General features: G+C 39.7%; 1 protein-coding gene across 1 annotated transcript in view; it reads left to right on the top strand.

Moving 5' to 3' along the window:
* Positions 1-19,327, top strand: part of atp1a2a (ATPase Na+/K+ transporting subunit alpha 2a) — a 66,558-nt gene that overhangs the window by 11,495 nt on the left and 35,736 nt on the right. Inside the window, exons 6-11 of the mRNA XM_077556086.1 lie at positions 28-145; positions 1,922-2,190; positions 3,992-4,190; positions 5,919-6,028; positions 16,524-16,658; positions 18,340-18,419. Of these exons, the coding sequence (XP_077412212.1) occupies positions 28-145; positions 1,922-2,190; positions 3,992-4,190; positions 5,919-6,028; positions 16,524-16,658; positions 18,340-18,419 (911 nt within the window). The remainder of the gene's footprint in view (positions 1-27; positions 146-1,921; positions 2,191-3,991; positions 4,191-5,918; positions 6,029-16,523; positions 16,659-18,339; positions 18,420-19,327) is intronic.

The raw sequence follows: 19,327 nt of genomic DNA, 5'->3' as shown, positions 1-19,327 counted from the left end.
CATATGTCACCTCATCTCCTTCCAAAGGTGGACAACTCATCTCTGACCGGCGAGTCAGAGCCCCAGACTCGCTCTCCCGACTTCACGCACGACAACCCCCTGGAGACCCGCAACATCTGCTTCTTTTCCACCAACTGCGTAGAGGGTCAGTAGGCCACATCTGGACCAGGCCGACTCTCATTAGCGACACTTTTGTTTGACTTTACCATTCAGCAGGGCTTCTTTCGCAGATCTAGTGTAAGACCCAGATTAGACGTTTGATTCCTTCTCTGGGACACAAAGTAAACCAAGTTCCTGGAGCGGAGAAGCAGCAGTAAAACAGGCAAAATTCAAATGTCAGGGTGTGAGAGGGCGAGAGACTAGTTTCATACTTGGTCTGGTTAAACCATAATGTAAAAAATAAGTATTTAGTCGAGATTTAAACATGTCAACAGAAGTAGCAGCTCATGGTAGATAGCACATATAGGACATACCAAAGTACTGTAGCCTAAATGGAAAATATTATAGAACTTGTTGACTTTGTTTTAGTTGTTGGGGTCACCCAAAAGTTTCTAGACTTTTTAAAATTGCAACCCCCACTGACACAATAAAGAGCTGCAAAGCATTTGAATATTGTGATAAACAAAACAGCGTGTTCGTGTTAGTCTAATGGACTGAGGGCCCAAGAGCTAATTAGAGCTGCACCATAACATATTTTCTTCTACCTTTCATCTTCCGTTTTGGGAATTTTTTATTTATTTCGTTTTTTTCAAACTCCGTTTTTCATAAATTTTTATTAGGGTAATACTGTATTCAGCCTCTCTTTATCCTTTTTTGCACATTTTATAGCTGCTTTTGACATTTATTTCTGCGTTTTTTTTGCTATGAATTTTCTGACATTTTTGGCAAATTTGCGGACATTTTATGGTAATTTCCTGTCTTCTTTTGTTTTGGGATATTTTATTTTAAATTTACTTTTTGACCATTTTCTTTTCTGACTTGTTTTCAAATCAATTTTCTGACTTTTTGGCAATTACAAAGACCTTTTATGTTAATTTTCCGCCTTCTTTTGTTTTTGGACATTTTATAGTTACTCTTTGAACGTATTCTTGTCTGACTTAAAAAATATATATATTTCTCTGACATTTTTGTCAATTTCATGGACATTTTATGTTAATTTTCTGCCACGTTTTTAGGTATTTAAAAAAAAAAAGTTTTCCTCTACCTTTCTTCTATCATTTTCTGACAACTCAAAAATTTGGACTCTGATATTTTTTGAATATTTAATTATTCATTTTTTTAAATAAAAAATAATTAACTCATTTAAATAATATCTTTATCTATTTTTTCCCCACAAAATAATAATAATAAAAATAAATTTGTAATTTTTTTTTATTTTCCACAGGGAGCCAGAGTAGAGGGTCTAAAGAGCCACATGTGGCTCCAGAGCCGTAGGTTGCAGGCCCCTGGCCCCTGGCCTAAAGTAACCAAAGCTACACTAGCTGCATTTCCTCCTAATTTTTGTGGACCTTATAGTTCTTGATACTTATAGTTCCTGTAACTCAAATGTTCCAATCTATTGTAGACCTCACCCCAAAGATTCCTGGACCTCTTGAGATTGTTACCCCCTCTAGTTCTTCTTTTGACCCCTGTAGAATTTGTTCTGTGGTGCCAAATTGGCTTGAAAGGTAACTACTGTTCTTTTCTCAGCGATTAAAAAGTTTGTCAGATATGGTCAGTGACCCAAAGGTTCCCAGACCTCATTCAAGTACTAGCCTACACGCATAGTCTTCTTGCAACCCCAATAAATGACTGTGACTAAATACAAACAGGTGTTGCCACAACCAACATTTCCACAGATCTAGTCTGTGTTTCTACTGCAAGAGAGCATAGCTTAGCTTGTGCTCTGGAACTGGTCTCACAGGTTGATCCCTCACCCTAGGCACGGCCCGCGGCGTGGTGATCGCCACCGGGGACCGCACGGTGATGGGCCGCATCGCCACGCTGGCGTCGGAGCTGGAGGTGCGGCGCACGCCCATCAACATCGAGATCGAGCACTTCATCCACATCATCACGGGCGTGGCCGTCTTCCTGGGAGTCAGCTTCTTTGTGCTCTCCTTCATCTTGGGCTACACCTGGCTGGAGGCTGTCATCTTCCTCATCGGCATCATCGTGGCCAACGTGCCCGAAGGCCTGTTGGCCACCGTCACCGTGAGTATAATATAATATACCTGAAGTGGACATTTTAGAGGCGTTGTGGCCAATTCCAGGGCTCTTTCACAAATGGATGTTCTTGTCCTTTTTCCATTTCTTGAATTATTAATCAACTTTGAACTAAAACATACCCTCAAAAGCCAGTTTCACTTAGCAACATAAAATTTAATCATACTGTCTAGCAAGAGTAGACAAACAAACAAAAAAGCCTGAAGAAACCATACCAGAAAAAACACAGGTTTGTTGTTTTAGTTCAAAGAGGTCATTTTAGGTCAACTCCTCATATCGGAAAACAACAAACCATCTTGAAAATTTAGCCCTCACATCTAGTTTCCCATGGCAACATGAAATTTAATAGCAATTTCATTCATGAGAAGACCCACAAAATAGTCCCAAGAAGACAGAAGGTCAACCGCTAACTCCTGCTAGACGAAAACTCATCATAAATTCACACCTGAACCAGCCATCTTAAATATTCAGCCCTCAAAGTCATAAAAGAAGTCAGACTTTTTGGTTTTTGCTCCTTCAAAGATGAACTCCTTAGGATTCGGTCAGGATTACTACCAGATTTCAACTCAGTCAAGGACGGATCTGTCAAGGAAGGGCGCATCTGCACTTGCTCCTGCACTTGCTTGTGATTTTTAACTACATTGTTGCAATATACCTAACGGAAAAAGAGCAGGCGAGATTGAGGAGATAAAATCTTCGCTTGCAAAACTCTTGCAAAAATACTGGAAATAAAAAAGAGCATCGAGCCACTTTGTGAGGTCCTGCAGGAGATTCAGCAGTTGAGGAGAGAGATACAAGAAAAAGATCGACGCATTGGTGCCTTGGAATAAAAATTGGATGATTTGCAACATAATTTTCGTATCAACGATTTTATAATCACAGGCATCAAGATTAAGCACCGCGAGAGCTGCGTCCAGTAGAGGCGCAGATGATTCCGCCCAAACTTCTGTGAACGAGACGGTAGAACAAGTAACAACTCGATTTAGAGAATTGGGATTAACTGTGGATCCAGATCACATTCAGATGGAAAAATGAATAAACCAAACCAAACCAGACAGACATGAAATGCAAAATCCCTGAAAAAAGTGAGCTTTCACCATCACATTTGATCAGGTTAAGTTCGATGATTTCTGAAGTCAATTACAATGTCTATCATGAGTAGACCCACAAAAACAGGAAGTCTGTCGTTTTGGTTCAAAGATGCCAATTTACGCTAATTTCCAGGTATTCCTTAAAAGCCATACTCAAAAGGCAGTTTCACATAAGAACATGAAATCTTCTCCATCAAGAGTAAACAGTAGGCCCACAAAAGTCTCAAGAAGCCATGTTTGAAAAGATACAGGATGTCTGCCAATTGGGTTTTGAAGGGCCTCATTTTGATCATTTCTAGGGGTCCTTCAAAAGCTAACTCCTTCTAGATAATAACAGTTACAGAGGGTCAACGTTGAACCTTGCAACCATCTTGAAAATTCAGCCTCCACAGCCACATTCACTTAGCAACATGACATTCAGAAACAATGCAAATAATGAGTAAATCCACAAAGAAGTCCAAAGAGGAAAGCTTGACCTTAACACTTGACCAAGACTAAATTCATGATGATGTCATCACTTGTGGCAGCCTGCTCTGGTGAATTTCTTCTACTTGTGCGGATGCGCTTTGATGCATTACACCCGCATGTCGAGCGTGTGTGTTCTTGGTCATATACAAAATTGATGTCCCAGATGGCCCACAAGTACACCTTGCTCCACCGCTCCTCTTCATCATCCTCCGCTTTCTTCTTCCTCCCAGGTGTGCCTGACCCTGACGGCCAAGCGCATGGCCAAGAAGAACTGCCTGGTGAAGAACCTGGAGGCCGTGGAGACCCTGGGCTCCACCTCCACCATCTGCTCGGACAAGACGGGGACGCTGACGCAGAACCGCATGACCGTCGCCCACATGTGGTTCGACGACCAGATCCACGAGGCCGACACCACCGAGGACCAGAGCGGTAGGTAGGAGGGACGCGAGGGCAGGGAGGGAGGGGGAGCTTGTAACCACCTGCCGAAATTCATCTGTTCAGCGTTCACTCACAGAGCGAGCTAGGCTGCTGCAGTGCACGCCGCCGCGCCGATTAATTGAACTGCAGCAGCAGGCGGCGGGGAAAGAGGGGTGCGGAACAGGCGGTGGGGGGTGCGCCGCTTTGCCAGAGTTCCCTAAGTAACATAGTGTGTTTGATGCATAACAATGAGCCGGCTAACCTGGTGAGAGACACGTAGAATTAGGTTTGTATTTTGGTGACAACAGTTAATTGTCGTGGTTTTGAACAACAATAGGGACTGTTAGCATTTAATTATTGAAATCTTATTTGATTACATACAGTTAGGCCATAAATATTGGGACATCAACACAATTCTAATCTTTTTGACTCTAAACACCACCACAATGGTACTGACATGAAACAAACAACATGTGCTTTAACTGCACTTGTTTTAATTTTTACATCCAAATCTGTTTTTATATGTGCCTCCCACTTCTACTGCTCAATAGACACAAGCCTGGCATAATCCACTTTTTTACTTAAAAAAAAAAAACCCTCTTTGGTTGCTTTCGCAGTATGCTTGGAACATCGTCCATCGAAACGCCATCCAATGAGATCTGAAGCATTTGGTTCAATATGAGCAGATAATCAGATTAGCCAAAACACTCCAAAATTCCTCCTGATACGTTTGGCAGCAACCACATCATCAATACAAACAAGGAAACCAGTTCCACTGGCAGCCATTACATGCCCACCTGGCCATGGAACAGCCAAGCAGCCAATTGTCCCATTATTTTTGGTCACTTAAAAAGTGTAAGGCACTATATAAACTGCTGACATTCTTACTTAGAGGCAAAATGATGCAAACTGTGTCAATGACCTAATAGTTATGGTTCTGACTGTATGTTAGCATTTGATCAGTTTTCAATAGTCCTACTACTCTACTTTATGGTATGATGTAAAATCAATCTGCATTAGCAACCTCATTAAAAAGTACTGTCTTGCTATGTGTAATATGTTAGCTTACTGACTGTTAACATAAAAGCATTAAGTTAGTTATATTTGAAATAGTACCTGACAACACTGCAATATGTAAAATCCATAACAATCTGCCTTAGTGCAACTATGTACCTGACTCAAGGCCATGATGTAAAATCCTCATCGAAATGACCCATTATCAGCTTTTTGTACTTAACTCAGGTTAGCTTGCTATACGTAAGCATACCCACTGTTAGCATGGCATGATTTGATAAATTCAGACTCAAAAGAGTAGCTGTTTTTTCTTTAATGTAAAAAGACCACAGGAAAGAGACTCGTTGATATGAAAACAGCAGCACTCTCACCAATCCATCTGTCTTCACTCACATTCTGCCTGTGAATTCAGCAATCTGGAGTGAAATGGAAAATGAATGCTGAGGGCACGCGCGCTGAAGTGAAGGTCATTTTCACAAAGATTGCTTCAGAGAAATCATCATACAAATGTTAAAATGAATGTCATTCTTCAAATTGGGAATTGAAAAAACCCAGTAAAAAAAAAAAGTTATTCTTGTTACTGACCTGCAGTACACCTGTGCTATTGTTTGGGATCTGGGAGCTAAGATGCTAGCATACATATTGCATGAATCCACCATAACAATAATAATCATAAAAAAAAAAGAAAGAAGTCTCATGCAGCTCCCACTGCCGCGCCACTTGCAGGTTTGTGTTTTGACAAAAGTTCTGCGACGTGGGCGGCGTTGTCCCGTGTGGCTGCCCTGTGCAACCGGGCTGACTTCAGAGCAGGACAGGAGCAAGTCGCCATCTTGCAGGTTTGGAAGCTCACACCACACTCAGCAAAAGTTTACACTCATGAATAATAGCCATTTTTTTAGTTTTAGTGGGAACATTTAAGGTGGACCACAATTCAATTAGTTCATGAGTTAGCATTTGATCCATTCTCGTTTGACATCTGAATACAATTAAGTTGCTAGTTTGGACCGTAGCATATCAGAAAATATGTACAAAAATGTTTATGTTCCAAAGTAAAAATAGATTCATGTTTGAAAATGTTCTATTTTGTTCCGTTCACGCACGCACACACATGCACGCACGATAATTAGTCTGGTTTCACGGAGAAATGCTGGGAGGCAGAAATCAGAGGGTTTGGAGTGACATTTTTATTGTCAAACAGTGGTTCTAAATCAGTGGTGGCCAAACGTTTTTATTTGAGGGCCGCATACAGAAAAATGGAAGTATGGAGCTTGTTTTTTATGCCGGTTGAGTGGAAGCACCTGTGGCTAAAGCCAAACTGTGGCAGGGTTTTTACTTTCTGGATCTTTGTATTCAAGTTTCTATATTGCCATATTTTAGCATTTCAGATCTTAGCATTTGTTCATTCTCATTTGAAATAGTAGCTGATACAGGAAGAGACAAAAACATTTTGATCGGCCTTAGCAATTTTTGTAACCAGGTTACCAACATGCAATATGATAATGTACTAACTGTTAGCATGTTAACATGTTTTAATTCTCATTACAACTCGTGTCCGAGTAAAGGACATGATATCTAATCTCCATTATGTACTTAGGCTGAGTTGCCATTTTGTATATTAGCATACCAGCTGTTAGCATTTTAGCCTTCTAATTTGAAATATAAAAGTGTGCTATCTTGCCGTGTTAGCCCACCACCTGTTAGCATGTTAGTTTTCTATTTACCTATCTTAGGAGGCTTTAGCACCTGTTCAATGAGGCACGAGAAGTCATCCAAATTCACACCGTGGTTCCCAACGGGGTCATTAGCATGCTAGCTGTGAGCATGCGGTCTGTTAGAATGCTAGTCAAAGTAGAAACAGCTATACAAATATGTTACCAATTGAAATAAAAGGAACTGAAAGTTATCATCTTAAAGTATTGTACTTGGATATTGTTCACCATTTCGACTTTTTTCCACTCTCTTCTTTTCCTCATGAGTTTCTCAGTGCTCCACAGGTGTCGAAAGCCAATTAAAAGCGCATAAAAAACGTCAGTACTTTCACACTCCAATGCAGAGTGTCAGCAGGGAGCAGACAACCCTTCACAGAACTCTATTATTAGGATCTAAGTAGCTCTTTAATGGCGCTGCCGCCGGAGTGGACTTTAATTGCTTTACATAACGCTGTAAAAATCAGCCTCTTCAATAACATGTCATTAGATTTTATAAGTACATAGGTAATAGGCTATGTATGAATATAAATTCATCATGTTGCGCAGTAAATGAAGTAGACACCCCCTGAAGTGTTGTTCATGGAAACGGCCCGCTCCGTTTCCCAATCCGGTCACCAGGGTTGGAAGGGTTACTTTTAAAATGTATTCCGTTACAGTTACAAGTTACCTGGTAATTTTTTTTAGTTAGTAACGTAATCCAAGTACCCTAATATTAAAGTAATGTAACTTGATTACTTTGGATTACTCCAATACCGAGTATGCTCATGAAGACAAAATAAAAATAAATATCACCACAATATATATTCTATACAATGTGCCCCTGCAATTTGCGAGTGATAGGGACCTGGGCACCCTACAAATAGCAAAAAATATTGCGTAATTAAAAAGCATGTAGGCTATTGACAGGCTATAGGTTGATTGATTGATTGATTAAATGATTGATTGATTCAAACAGTGAATACCGGTCGCCGTTTCCTCTTCTCGTCCGTGAAGCTTTTTTAAACTGCCCACGTGTGGAGGACACGGACTAGTCAGTTCTCCTCCTCCCCGACAGCTGAAGTTTCTCTCTCTCTCTCTCTCGCTCGCTCTTGCACTTTCTCTCATCGTAGAAATTGTAATCCCTCAAAGTAAACCGCAGTTTTAATAAATGTACCTGTATTCTGATTATATGTTTTTTCCCGGTAACTGTAACGGAATACAGTAAAAAAAAAAAAAAGTAATCTGATTACTTAACGGCGGTACATGTATTCCGTTATTCTCCAAGCTTTTATCAAGAGTCTGGTAATACAATACTGTATTCCTTGCATCGATTTAGCCACTTCTTCCCCTAAATGAATTGCTTCTATTTCATCATGTAAAATTATACATTTTGTATTGCTGTAATTGGTTAAATGATTTGTTGTAAGAAATGAAAATTATTCAAAACTATTTTTTAATCATGTATAAATGGAATATGATTGATTTATTTACCTTAATAATAGGTTAATTAATTAATTGTAAAATATGCAAATAAAGATTATTAAATAGCTTTTTCATAAAATGTATTAAAATATATTTATTAAAAAAATCTCACTGAATAACAAAAATAATAATAATACAAATACAAAATTGTGATTTTTTTTCACTAAAATTGATTAAGAAAAATGTACTTTAAAATGAGTAAAAACATAATTGATTGATTTATTGTAAATAGTGAAATAATCATTATTAGTTTAATGAACTATTTTACATATCCGTAATAATTTTGCTTTTTTTTTTTTTAATCAAATAATTAGGGTAATTACCTACCACAATTTTTTACATATAATCAAATTAAAAACAATTAATTATTTTTTTTAAATAATCTCATAACAAATGAGAATGAACTAATATCCTAGGCCTACTCATTATTAATTTAAGATGAAAATACATCAAGTAAATATATAAAGAAATGTGTTATTCATTAAGTTTAATACAGCACCTGCCTAAATACGGCAAGATATGAAAATCCTCATTGATCCGCCTTGCGCTTTTTGACACTCAGGTTGCTTTCTTGCTATTAGCATATTGACACTTAGCATGTTAGCATTTGATCACTTCTCATCCAGAACAGTCCTTGTGATCCCTTTTGATGTGTTTATTCGTTCATAGAAAAACAAGGACAAATGTTACCATCCGTGCGTCCTTCTTGTGCCCAGCATTCATGAATGAATAAACAGCCGCCGAAAGAACTGGGCCGTGACGGTTCGGACACCCCGCCGCCACCGCCGCTGCTATGCTATGTTGAACGTCATCTCCATTTGAGATGCTATCGCGCATAAGTATTCATGACAGGTGAGGAAATTACTCACAAAAAAACACGAGCACAAAGCTCCGCCGGGGCATGCTCACATCTGAAATCAGTGACAGCTATCTCCGACAGTCTATGTTATAATAACATTAAGATTTTTATAATGAGGCAGTAGGGCTACGGCCCCAGTCAGGATAGGCATTTTGGAGTATGGATGGATGATGTCAAATAAATTTTTTAGGTGCTGTAGGCTACTGTAGCACTTTTTTGCTATGTGTTATCATACCAACTGTGCTTTCTGTATCATGTATGTATGGTGGTTATTTGCTTAGCCTTAGCATAATAGGATTTGATCACATCTCTTTTGAAATAGTAGGCAACTAAAGGACAAGATATAAAATCCTAATTTGATCTACCTTTTTGGATTTTTAGCATGATATTAATTCTCTTTAAAAAGTAAAGGAGGTGGTATAAAATGCTTATTGAGCCAACGTACTAACACTGTTTGCAGTCAGGTGGCTATCTCGCTGTATGTTAGCATCCCAACCATTGGCATGTTGGTATTTGATCAATTCTAATTTTAAATTATTATCCAGTGCCAGCCTTATTTGAGCTAAAATAAAACGTCCTCTACTTCTCTTCTATTATCTGTTTGGCTACCAGCTGGTTGCACGATAGCATTTGATCAGTTCTAATTTAAATAGTACCTCACTCCCAGATGATATTTCTGATGTTTAAATACAAAAAAAAATGTTATTGTCCTTTATTAGCACTGCCGTGTCCGTCCGTTAAAAATGTTGTTTGATTTTGAAAGAGTTACATATTTTGTAAAAAAAAAAAAAAGTTGCATATTGATGCACGTGAATTCTATCAAATAATCGAGTATTCAAAAAAAACACCGGTATATAATTTTGCTTGGTTAAAGAAGAATTATAGATACAGAAGACCAAAAAACACATCTCGGCTCAATAATGAGCAACCAACTGGTTTTCATTTTTGAATAATCTTCTTTTCTTTTTATACTTTCGGCTTTTCCCTTCAGGGGTCGCCACAGCGAATCACTTGCCTCCATCTAACCCTGTCCTCTGCATCCTCTGCTCTCACACCAACTACCTTCATGTCTTCTTTAACACCTGCTCTTTGGTCTTCCTCTAGACCTCCTGCCTGGCATTTGGAAACTCAGCATCCTTCTGCCAATATACTGACTATCTCTCCTCTGGACATGTCCAAACCATCTCAGTCTGGCCTCTCTAACTTTATCTCCAAAGCATGTGTATGCATGTGCATTATCTCCAACATGTGCTGTCCCTCTGACGTACTCATTCTTGATTCTATCCATCCTGGTTATTCCCAAAGAGAACCTCAGCATCTTCTTCTCTGCCACCTCCAGCTGTGCCTCCTGTCTTTTTCTCAGTGGCACCTCCAGACCAAACAACATGACTGGTCTCACCACAGTTTTACCTGACACTTCTCTCCACCCGTTCCAGCCTGCCTGCACACGCTTCTTCACTTCGTTTTCCACACTCTCCATTGCTCTGAACTGTTGAATACTTAAACTCTTCCACCTTCTTGGTCTCTTCTCCCTGTAACCTCACTCTTCCCTTTGGGTCCCTCCCATTGACACACAGATACTCCGTCTTGCTACGGCTAACCTTCATTCCCCTCCTTTCCAGGGCAAACCTCCACGCCTCTAGCTTCTCCTCCATCTCTTCCCTGCTCTCACTACAGATCACAATGTCATCTGCAAACATCATAGTCCATGGAGATTCCTGTCTGTCCTCGTCTGTCATCCTGTCCATTACCATAGCGAACAAGAAGGGACTCAGACCTGATCCCTGATGTAGTCCCACCTCCACTTTGAACTCCTCCATCACACCTACAGCACACATCACCACTGTCTTACAGTCCTCATACATGTCCTGCACCACTCGAACATACTTCTCTGCCACTCCAGACTTCCTCATACAAAACCACAGTTCCTCTCTGGGCACCCTGTCAGAAGCTTTCTCCAGATCTACAAAGACACAACGTAACTCCTTCTGACCTTCTTTGTATTTCGCTATCAACATCCTCAAAGCAAATACTGTATCCGTGGTACTCTTTTTTTTTTTTGGCATGAAACCATACTGCTACTCACAAATGTTCACCTCTGCCCTCAATCTAGCTTCAATTATTCTTTCCCATAGCTTCATTGTAGTCACCGTAAGCCCCTTGTTTGGCCTTTGCCACTTCTACTTTCACCTTACGCTGCATTTCCCTGTACTCCTGTCTACTTTCTTCAGTCCTCTCAGTGTCCCACTTCTTCTTATATTACCTCTTTCTCCGGATCCACTTCTGCACCTCCTCATTCCACCACCAAGTCTCCGTATCCCCTTTCCTTCCAGATGACACACCAAGGACTGTCCTACCTGTCTCCCTGATCACATTTGCTGTAGTTGTCTAGTCATCTGGAAGGACCTCCTGACCATCCAGAGCCCGTCTCAACTCCTTCCTGAAAGTCATACAACACTCTTCCTTTTTTAGCTTCCACCATTTCGTCCTCTGCCTTTGCCGTCTTTGTCTTCCTCACCACCAGAGTCATCCTACACACTACCATTCTATGCTGTCTGGCTACAGTCTCACCTACCACTACTTTGTAGTCGCTGATCTCCTGCAGATTACACCGTCTACACAAGATGTAGTCTACCTGTGTACTCCTACCTCCACTCTTGTAGGCCACCCTATGTTTCTGCCTCTTCCGGAAGAAAGTATTCACAACAGCCATTTCTATTCTTTTTGCAAAGTCAACCACCATCTGTCCTTCTGCGTTCCTCTCCCGGATACCAAACTTGCCCATCACCTCCTCATCACATCTGTTTCCCGCTCCAACATGTCCATTGAAGTCTGCACCAATGACAACTCTCTCACTTCCTAACAAACTCCTCCTTTACGATAACTCCTACTCCATTTCTCTTCCTATCTACACCATGATAGAACAACTTGAACCCTGCTCCTAAACTTCTAGCTTTGCTCCCTTTCCACCTGGTCTCCTGAACACACAGTATGTCCACCTTCATCCTCTGCATCATGTCAACCCGCTCTCTACCTTTTCCTGTCATCGTTCCAAAATTCAAAGGGTTACCTACTCTCAGTCCTAGACTCTTGGTGTTCCTCCTCTCCTTCTTCGACCAACAGTAGTCCAGTTTTTACCGGCACCCTGTAGGTCAACAGCACCGATGGCGGTTGTTGTTAACCCGGGCCTGGACTGATCCGGTATGGAAGAAATATATTTGATTTGCATGTTTGATTTGGCCAAAGCTTTACTTCGGATGCCCTTCCTGACACAACCCTCTGTATTTATCCGGGCTTTGACCGGCACAATATATATATATATATATATATATAAAAAAAAAGAATAATCAACTTTGTTTTTTAAACTTAAGATAAAATAAGATATAGGGGGGCCCAGATATGGAATAAATATATCCAAATATCCACTCAGTCATTAAATACATTCAAAATAAAACTCAAAACATGTTTACTAAGCGAAAGTTACTAAACCATAATGTCCATTGGCCTAATAACAGAGTTGTGGTAATAGATACATTGTAGTTTTTTGTTGTGGTTGAATTCTTATAAAGTCCTTTTTTTTTTAATCCCCTTGGTGTATTAAGTGTATTTTATATATATAATGTTTCATATTTGTTTCTGTATTGAATATGTATACTGAATATGAAGATTATGTATGAGGTGAGATCTTTTTATAAACCTGATATGGGTTTCCTGATCTCTCCTGCACACTTCAAATCTTACAACTGTATTTATGTTGTCTTTTTGTCTATGTGTGAAAAAAACAAAACAAAACGAAACTTAAATTTAAACTGTGCTCAGCAGCACACTATTTTTCTCTTGAGAAACCATAACACAGTAATTTCTGGACTACAAGGCACACCTGACTATAAGCCGCACGAGCTGAATTTGGGGAATACTTGAGCTTGTTATACATATAAGCCGCATCCGACTGTAAGCCACAGGTGTTTTAATGTTACCGCACCGGGTTCCCGCTACTTTCTTTTCCATAATGAGGGTGCAAATTGTCTCGCTCTTGTTCTGTCTCTCCTACTGTATTTGGGCTCACTTGGTTTGTTTTGCTCTGCCTGATGCTCTTGCGCTTCCTTTGTAGTGCGCCTCCTTATGATCTGATGGATAACCTGCACCTTTGTATTAGCCGCAGGATCGAATGCAAGTGAAAAAAGTAGCGGCTTATAGTCCAGAAATTACAGTAATTGGGAGATTTTTGTCAAGTCAAAGAGATCTTCATTCGGAATCATTTCAATCGGAATGACTAAAAAATCTCCATGTAAACCCTCCTACTAATTATATTTAATGGCTGGGGCCTCACCTTACAATAGGCTGACATGTTTCGCCGCCATCTTCCTGCTACGGTTGCCCAAAGGACAACTTCGCGATCGTAGTTAGCTCTGGTGGTGCTTGCATCTAGTGTAGGACCCAATGGGTCGACCGCTGCTTACTTTCCGCAGCTGGGGCCTGCAGGGGGTCATCGCTAAGTCCCGTGAGTCGGGCTCCCATCACTTGACACCTTCTGCTTTTCTATCGCAAGCTTTTACTAGCTTTTTTTTTTTACTACCTTCTAGCGCTAGTTGCTCTTGTTAGCCCCTCCGGTTAAATTCGTCTCACTCAGTCTTTTGGCATTTCTTGCCGAGTTTCACACCGGCTGCCAAGTCGCCGTCACTCGCCGAGATGCTCGTTTGTTTACACAAATTAAGAATTGGTGATAGGCTTGCTGAGTTTGGTCTCTCTGAGCCACCATAGAGTGTGTGCTTCTAAATGCATGCGCTTTGGCTGCATTCTATGTTATAGCGACATCTAGTGGTCACTTATTATTAGGGACGGGAATTGATAAGATTTTTACGATTCCGTGTTCGATTCTGCTCAACGATTCGATTCTTTATCGATTCTATTATCGATTTTTGGGGGGGAAGAAGGTGACTTATCATAGATAAGCATCCACTTTTTTATGTCTTAGTTGTATCTGTAAATTAGAGACATGTTTAAAAGTAACATGCCCAACTGAAGTTTTAAGTCCACATTTGAGGACTCAATAGGGTGCCATGGGGTCCCCAGAAAAAAGAATTGAAATAAAAATTGAAGATTTGAAAAGAAACTACATTTTTTTTTAAATTATCTTCTGTAAAAATCTACAAAATACAACCTAGATTTTTTTGTGACAATAATGTCTAACTCCAGTAACATTTGAACACTCTGATGATGAACTCTGAGCACTCAAAAACTCCTCCTCCCTGTCTCAGTCAAAAGAGACGCAGCCAGTAGACTGGTGTTTGACTCCCGTGAGCAGAGTCAAGCAGAGTCAGTGTGGTCGTGTGGAAGTAACGAGTGTTGCTTTAAAGTCATGGTTCGTTCTGTACAAAAACAGCACAACACTCGCGGGCCGGCACCGTTTAGTATCATACGGGCTTTAACATTAGCAGTTACTAACGGCACGTTTCACACATTTTGCTACCCATACCTGGAGTGTTGATAGGAGAGAACGCTTGCATTCCTGCGGCCATTGCTGCTGTGTTGATCCCACCGGGACTCCGGAGCGCTCACAAACACGACAGACACTCATCGCATGCTGAGTGTGCAAATGCGTTTGCATAGTGGTCGTGTTTCCTCCCTTAGACGAAATATCCAATTTGCAAACATTGCAAGTTGGCCTGTTGTTAGCTTTTCTTGGAAGATGTCAACAAACTTTCGAGCGTGGCGCAATGTTTGTTGCTCAGCGCGCACGGAATTGTAGCGCGACGCGCGCGTGGTGACGTCATCGTCCCACACGGACCCGCTAAGGGAATCGTTGGCAAAAACGGCAAACGATGCCAAGGAATTGAAACACTGGGAGCCGGTAACAACAGAACAACGGTTTTCGATTCCCATCCCTACTTATTATTACACACTGTACCTTTTAATTAGCGATCTAACTTGTTTCCAAAAGACGATGTGTTGTTGACGTTGGTGGTACTATGTGACGGCAATATAAACACCACATCTACAGGAAGGTAAGGTTTATTTTGAAGTTGGCCTTCTCACCACGTTGGCAATGGATTAATGCCATGCATAGCATGAACAATTGTTGCTGCGGTTGGCTTGACTTCTTCCTGACAGTCTACACTAAATAAGCAAGTAGCCTACCCGTGGCGGAAAAAAACTGCCTTGAGCATTTTTTGAACCAAGGTACTTGAATTACTCAGGGACTCATTTCACCCCTAATAGATATCTATTCATCAATTTTGTAAAAAAAAACAAAACAAAACAAAAAAAAACATATATATATATATATATATATATATATATATATATATACTGTATTAAATATTTAACGTAGGGATGGGTGAGTACTGGTACCCGGTATCAGTATCAGGCCAATACCAAGCTTTCATAAGATTATGAAAGATGAAAGGTTATTTTATTTCCTAAAAAACAGGCCATTATATTTTTGTAAAAAAAGTCACTATTTTTAAAATATTTATTACATACCTAAACGAAAGTATTATTTCCCCCAAAACTTGTAAAGTTTAGAAAAGGTAATCTGTTTTAAAAGACAAACAAACAAATAAACATTTAAGCAGTTCTGAAAAAGTTAAATGTTTGAAAAAACAATACATTTTAAAAACTCATATTTTCAATAAACTCATATTCCTGAAAAAGTTGGACATTTCCGCTGTAAATAAAATCTTTAACAAGTTGCCATAGCACTTTCTTGCTAAATGTTAGTATTCCATACATATCTTGTTAGCATTTGATCAATTCCCATTTAAAATAGTATCTGATTAAAGAATGTGGTGTAAAATCCAAGCTACAATAGCCTTTTTTGTACTCGCCATTAGCCTACTAGTACTACACAGCTTGCTATCATGCTCCATATTAGCATACCAACTGGTAGCATTTTAGTATTGGATCAATTCCCATTTAAAATAGTGCCGAATTGAAAAGCCTCTTCCCAGAGTACCGTTACCGATTCACTCAGTTTGTTAAGTCGCTAACTGTTAGCATGGCAGCTGTTAGCATTGTTTGCTACCATAGATGATTTTTTTGGTACACTTTGATTGTTGTTGATAATGTCATCTTCGCTCATTCTTTATTTATGTTACCATTGTCGGAAAAGTGCAAGGACAACAACATTTGTGGCCTGACTACAATTCTCTGTGATGCAGATGTTGTTCAGCTCTACTTTACATTATTAATGAGAGGCATAATGCGAGTGAACAATGCTCTCCAGGGTGCAACTTTAATCAATTAAAGAACACCCGGCGGCAACAGTGTGTGTGTGTGTGTGTGTGTGTGTGTCTCCTGCAGCGGGAGACGGCGGGCGACGCATCGGAGTCGGCACTGCTAAAGTGCATCGAACTGTGTTGCGGCAACGTTCAAAAGATGCGAAGCTTGAACGCCAAAGTGGCCGAGATCCCTTTCAACTCCACCAACAAGTATCAGGTACTGCATGACATCATTAAAGATAAATACCAGGTCCTACTTGAAACTTCCAAAAAAAAAAGTACAACATGACATTGGTAAGAAGTACCAGTTACAAGATGGCATCTTTAGAAACGCCACAAACGAATACTAGGTACAATCTGACAATAACAACAAGTACCACTTGATATAATGTCTAAACTGCGTCAACAAATACCATCAATAATGTAACGTCTTTAAAAACTTCACCAAATGTAACAAACTCCACTAACAAGATTCAAGGCACAAAATGGTATCAAGTGTGGACCTGACAAACGTTTTTGACTGATGAGTATATTCAAACGTACTTGTAGGCTAAATACGGCAAACAAAGCATATTTTTCTAAATGCCGAACCTAAATCATGTACTGCAGACACAATAATAAAATCGTATTAGTATAATGTGGTCCGAATGCTTCAGAAAAAGTGTTTTTTTCCCCCACTTGCACATGCACAAGTAATATTGTGGCATTATGGCAAAATATGCTATGTTTGTAGCATTTAGCCCACAAGTACCTTCGTAAGTACTCGGGAGTATTTTCAAGTTTATTTGCAAGTACGTTTGAACGTAATTAAATACGTTTGAATGTCAAAAATATTTACTACACATTGGCAGTTCAATGCTTCCGTACCAGATAAAACAAGACATTACTTTAAGAAAGTACTAGCTATGACATGAAACATTAAAAATAAATAAATAATGATAATAATCTTCCTTATGTCACTTTAGGGGCTCCTTAAGTTACACAATCAGGATTTTGGAGCTGATCAGTGAGTTTAAAAAAAACAACTAATCCGATCAGAAGATGGACCAATCAATCCAATCTATTTAACAATTTACTTCATGTATCTAATGTACTGTCGACACCCTCCATTCACGGGGATTGGGACTGACCCACAAAAAGCCAAAATTCTGGCATAATTGACATCCGTTGGAACACCAAATAAACCCTATAAATTCTCCTAAAAACACAGATAAACGTTCAATACACTAAAAATGTGATTTCAAAAAATGACCCACTGCCAAAACAAACAAACATAAAAAAATACTGGGGGCAATGCTGTTATGTTCTACTACGCGGATCCAATCAACAAAGTCAATGATTGATCGGAAAATAATGACATTGCAGATCACCGATTTTGCATAAGATGCAAAATATCGATTTGATCTGATTCAGCCAATCAGATCTGTGCAAGTACCAGACATTGTTAAAAAAAAGTACCAGCTACATTGCATTAAAAAAAAAAACCCTGACCCAACAAGTACTAGGTACCAAAAGGCCTCACTTGTACTCATTACTCTTGAGCGCAAGTGTAATTGTAAAGCATCTAATTAGAAACACTAAGGCACTGTTGCGGAAGAAGACCTCCAGGCATGAGCAATCAATCTAAGCCGATCAGCCTCTAGATCCCGCCCAGTTGCTTTGATTAACTTTAATGGGTGTCATTATTTCATGGTGCTCTTTCCCTCCCAGCGGGGGGGCTTCAAGTAAAATACTCGTCAGTGTAAATACTTAACATTTAAATCATTTATTTCATTTTGTCACATGCCGCACCATCGCGGGAGGACGGCAGTGGTTTATTTATGCTTTCTCACTGGATCTCACGACCCCCCACAACACCCCCACCCCCCCCATCCACCCTCCCCCCTCCTCTCTTAAAGCTCTCTATCCATAAAGCAGAGGACAATCCTTCCGGTCATATTCTGGTCATGAAGGGAGCGCCGGAGAGAATCCTGGACAGGTTGGTGCATCAATAATGGATCAATGGCAGACTCGCATAGACACAGTGTGGAAAAAGACTGGAAAGCTGCCCTCGGTTTTATTCTCTGAAATGGCCAGCGAGGCCAAACACTTTTACAGAAGGTGCTGCCGTAGTCGTAGGCTTGTTCAGACCATGCTAGACGATCTAAGTGTGACGTTTTGAATCATGTCACACGTGTGTATAAAGACAAGTTGTAAAAAAGAAATAGTAAGCAAAATACAGTAAAACTACTCACCTTTTCTTTGTTCTTCGTTGTTGAAGTGATGTGCATAATAAGTGTACATTTACTTGTAGGGCTGGAGGTATGAGTGTAAAAAAAAAAAAGAGATTCAATTATTATGATTTTTTTATTATTATTATTTTAGATTATGGTAAAAACAAAAATTTTTTTTTTTTTTTTACTCTTGTTTACATTTGTTATTTGTATTTTTTGATTGGATTCGGATAACTGATTAATTGGCCGATTGATTAAAAAAAATACAATGTATAAAATACCTTACGACAATAATGACATGAACTACAGTCACAACATTTAAATAAAATGATCTTTGTCTTATGTTGTAAAAAGCAATCAAATCGGCCAGTTTTCCCCGATTTTAAACGAGCTAATATCAGCCGATGAGATCGGTTGGCCAATTAATCGGTTGCGCCCTCGTTCTTATATATTGGGAGAGGGACGACTCATGATGGACGCAGAAGATCCGTTTTAGCCACGCCTAAAAAAACAAAACAAAACGCTATAGCTCCTCTGTTGAGAACATAGTTGTCAGTCTTTTCACATTTTCAGCAATTACCTTCAAATATATATCATGTATTTAGAAACAATCTCTGAATTGACTTTTACTGGGCCAAAGAAACAGCAAAACACCAGATTTGCTGACAGTTGG

This window comes from Vanacampus margaritifer, chromosome 2 (genome assembly GCF_051991255.1).
Source record: "Vanacampus margaritifer isolate UIUO_Vmar chromosome 2, RoL_Vmar_1.0, whole genome shotgun sequence".
NCBI lineage: Eukaryota > Metazoa > Chordata > Actinopteri > Syngnathiformes > Syngnathidae > Vanacampus > Vanacampus margaritifer.
This window is presented reverse-complemented; position numbering and strand designations above follow the sequence as displayed.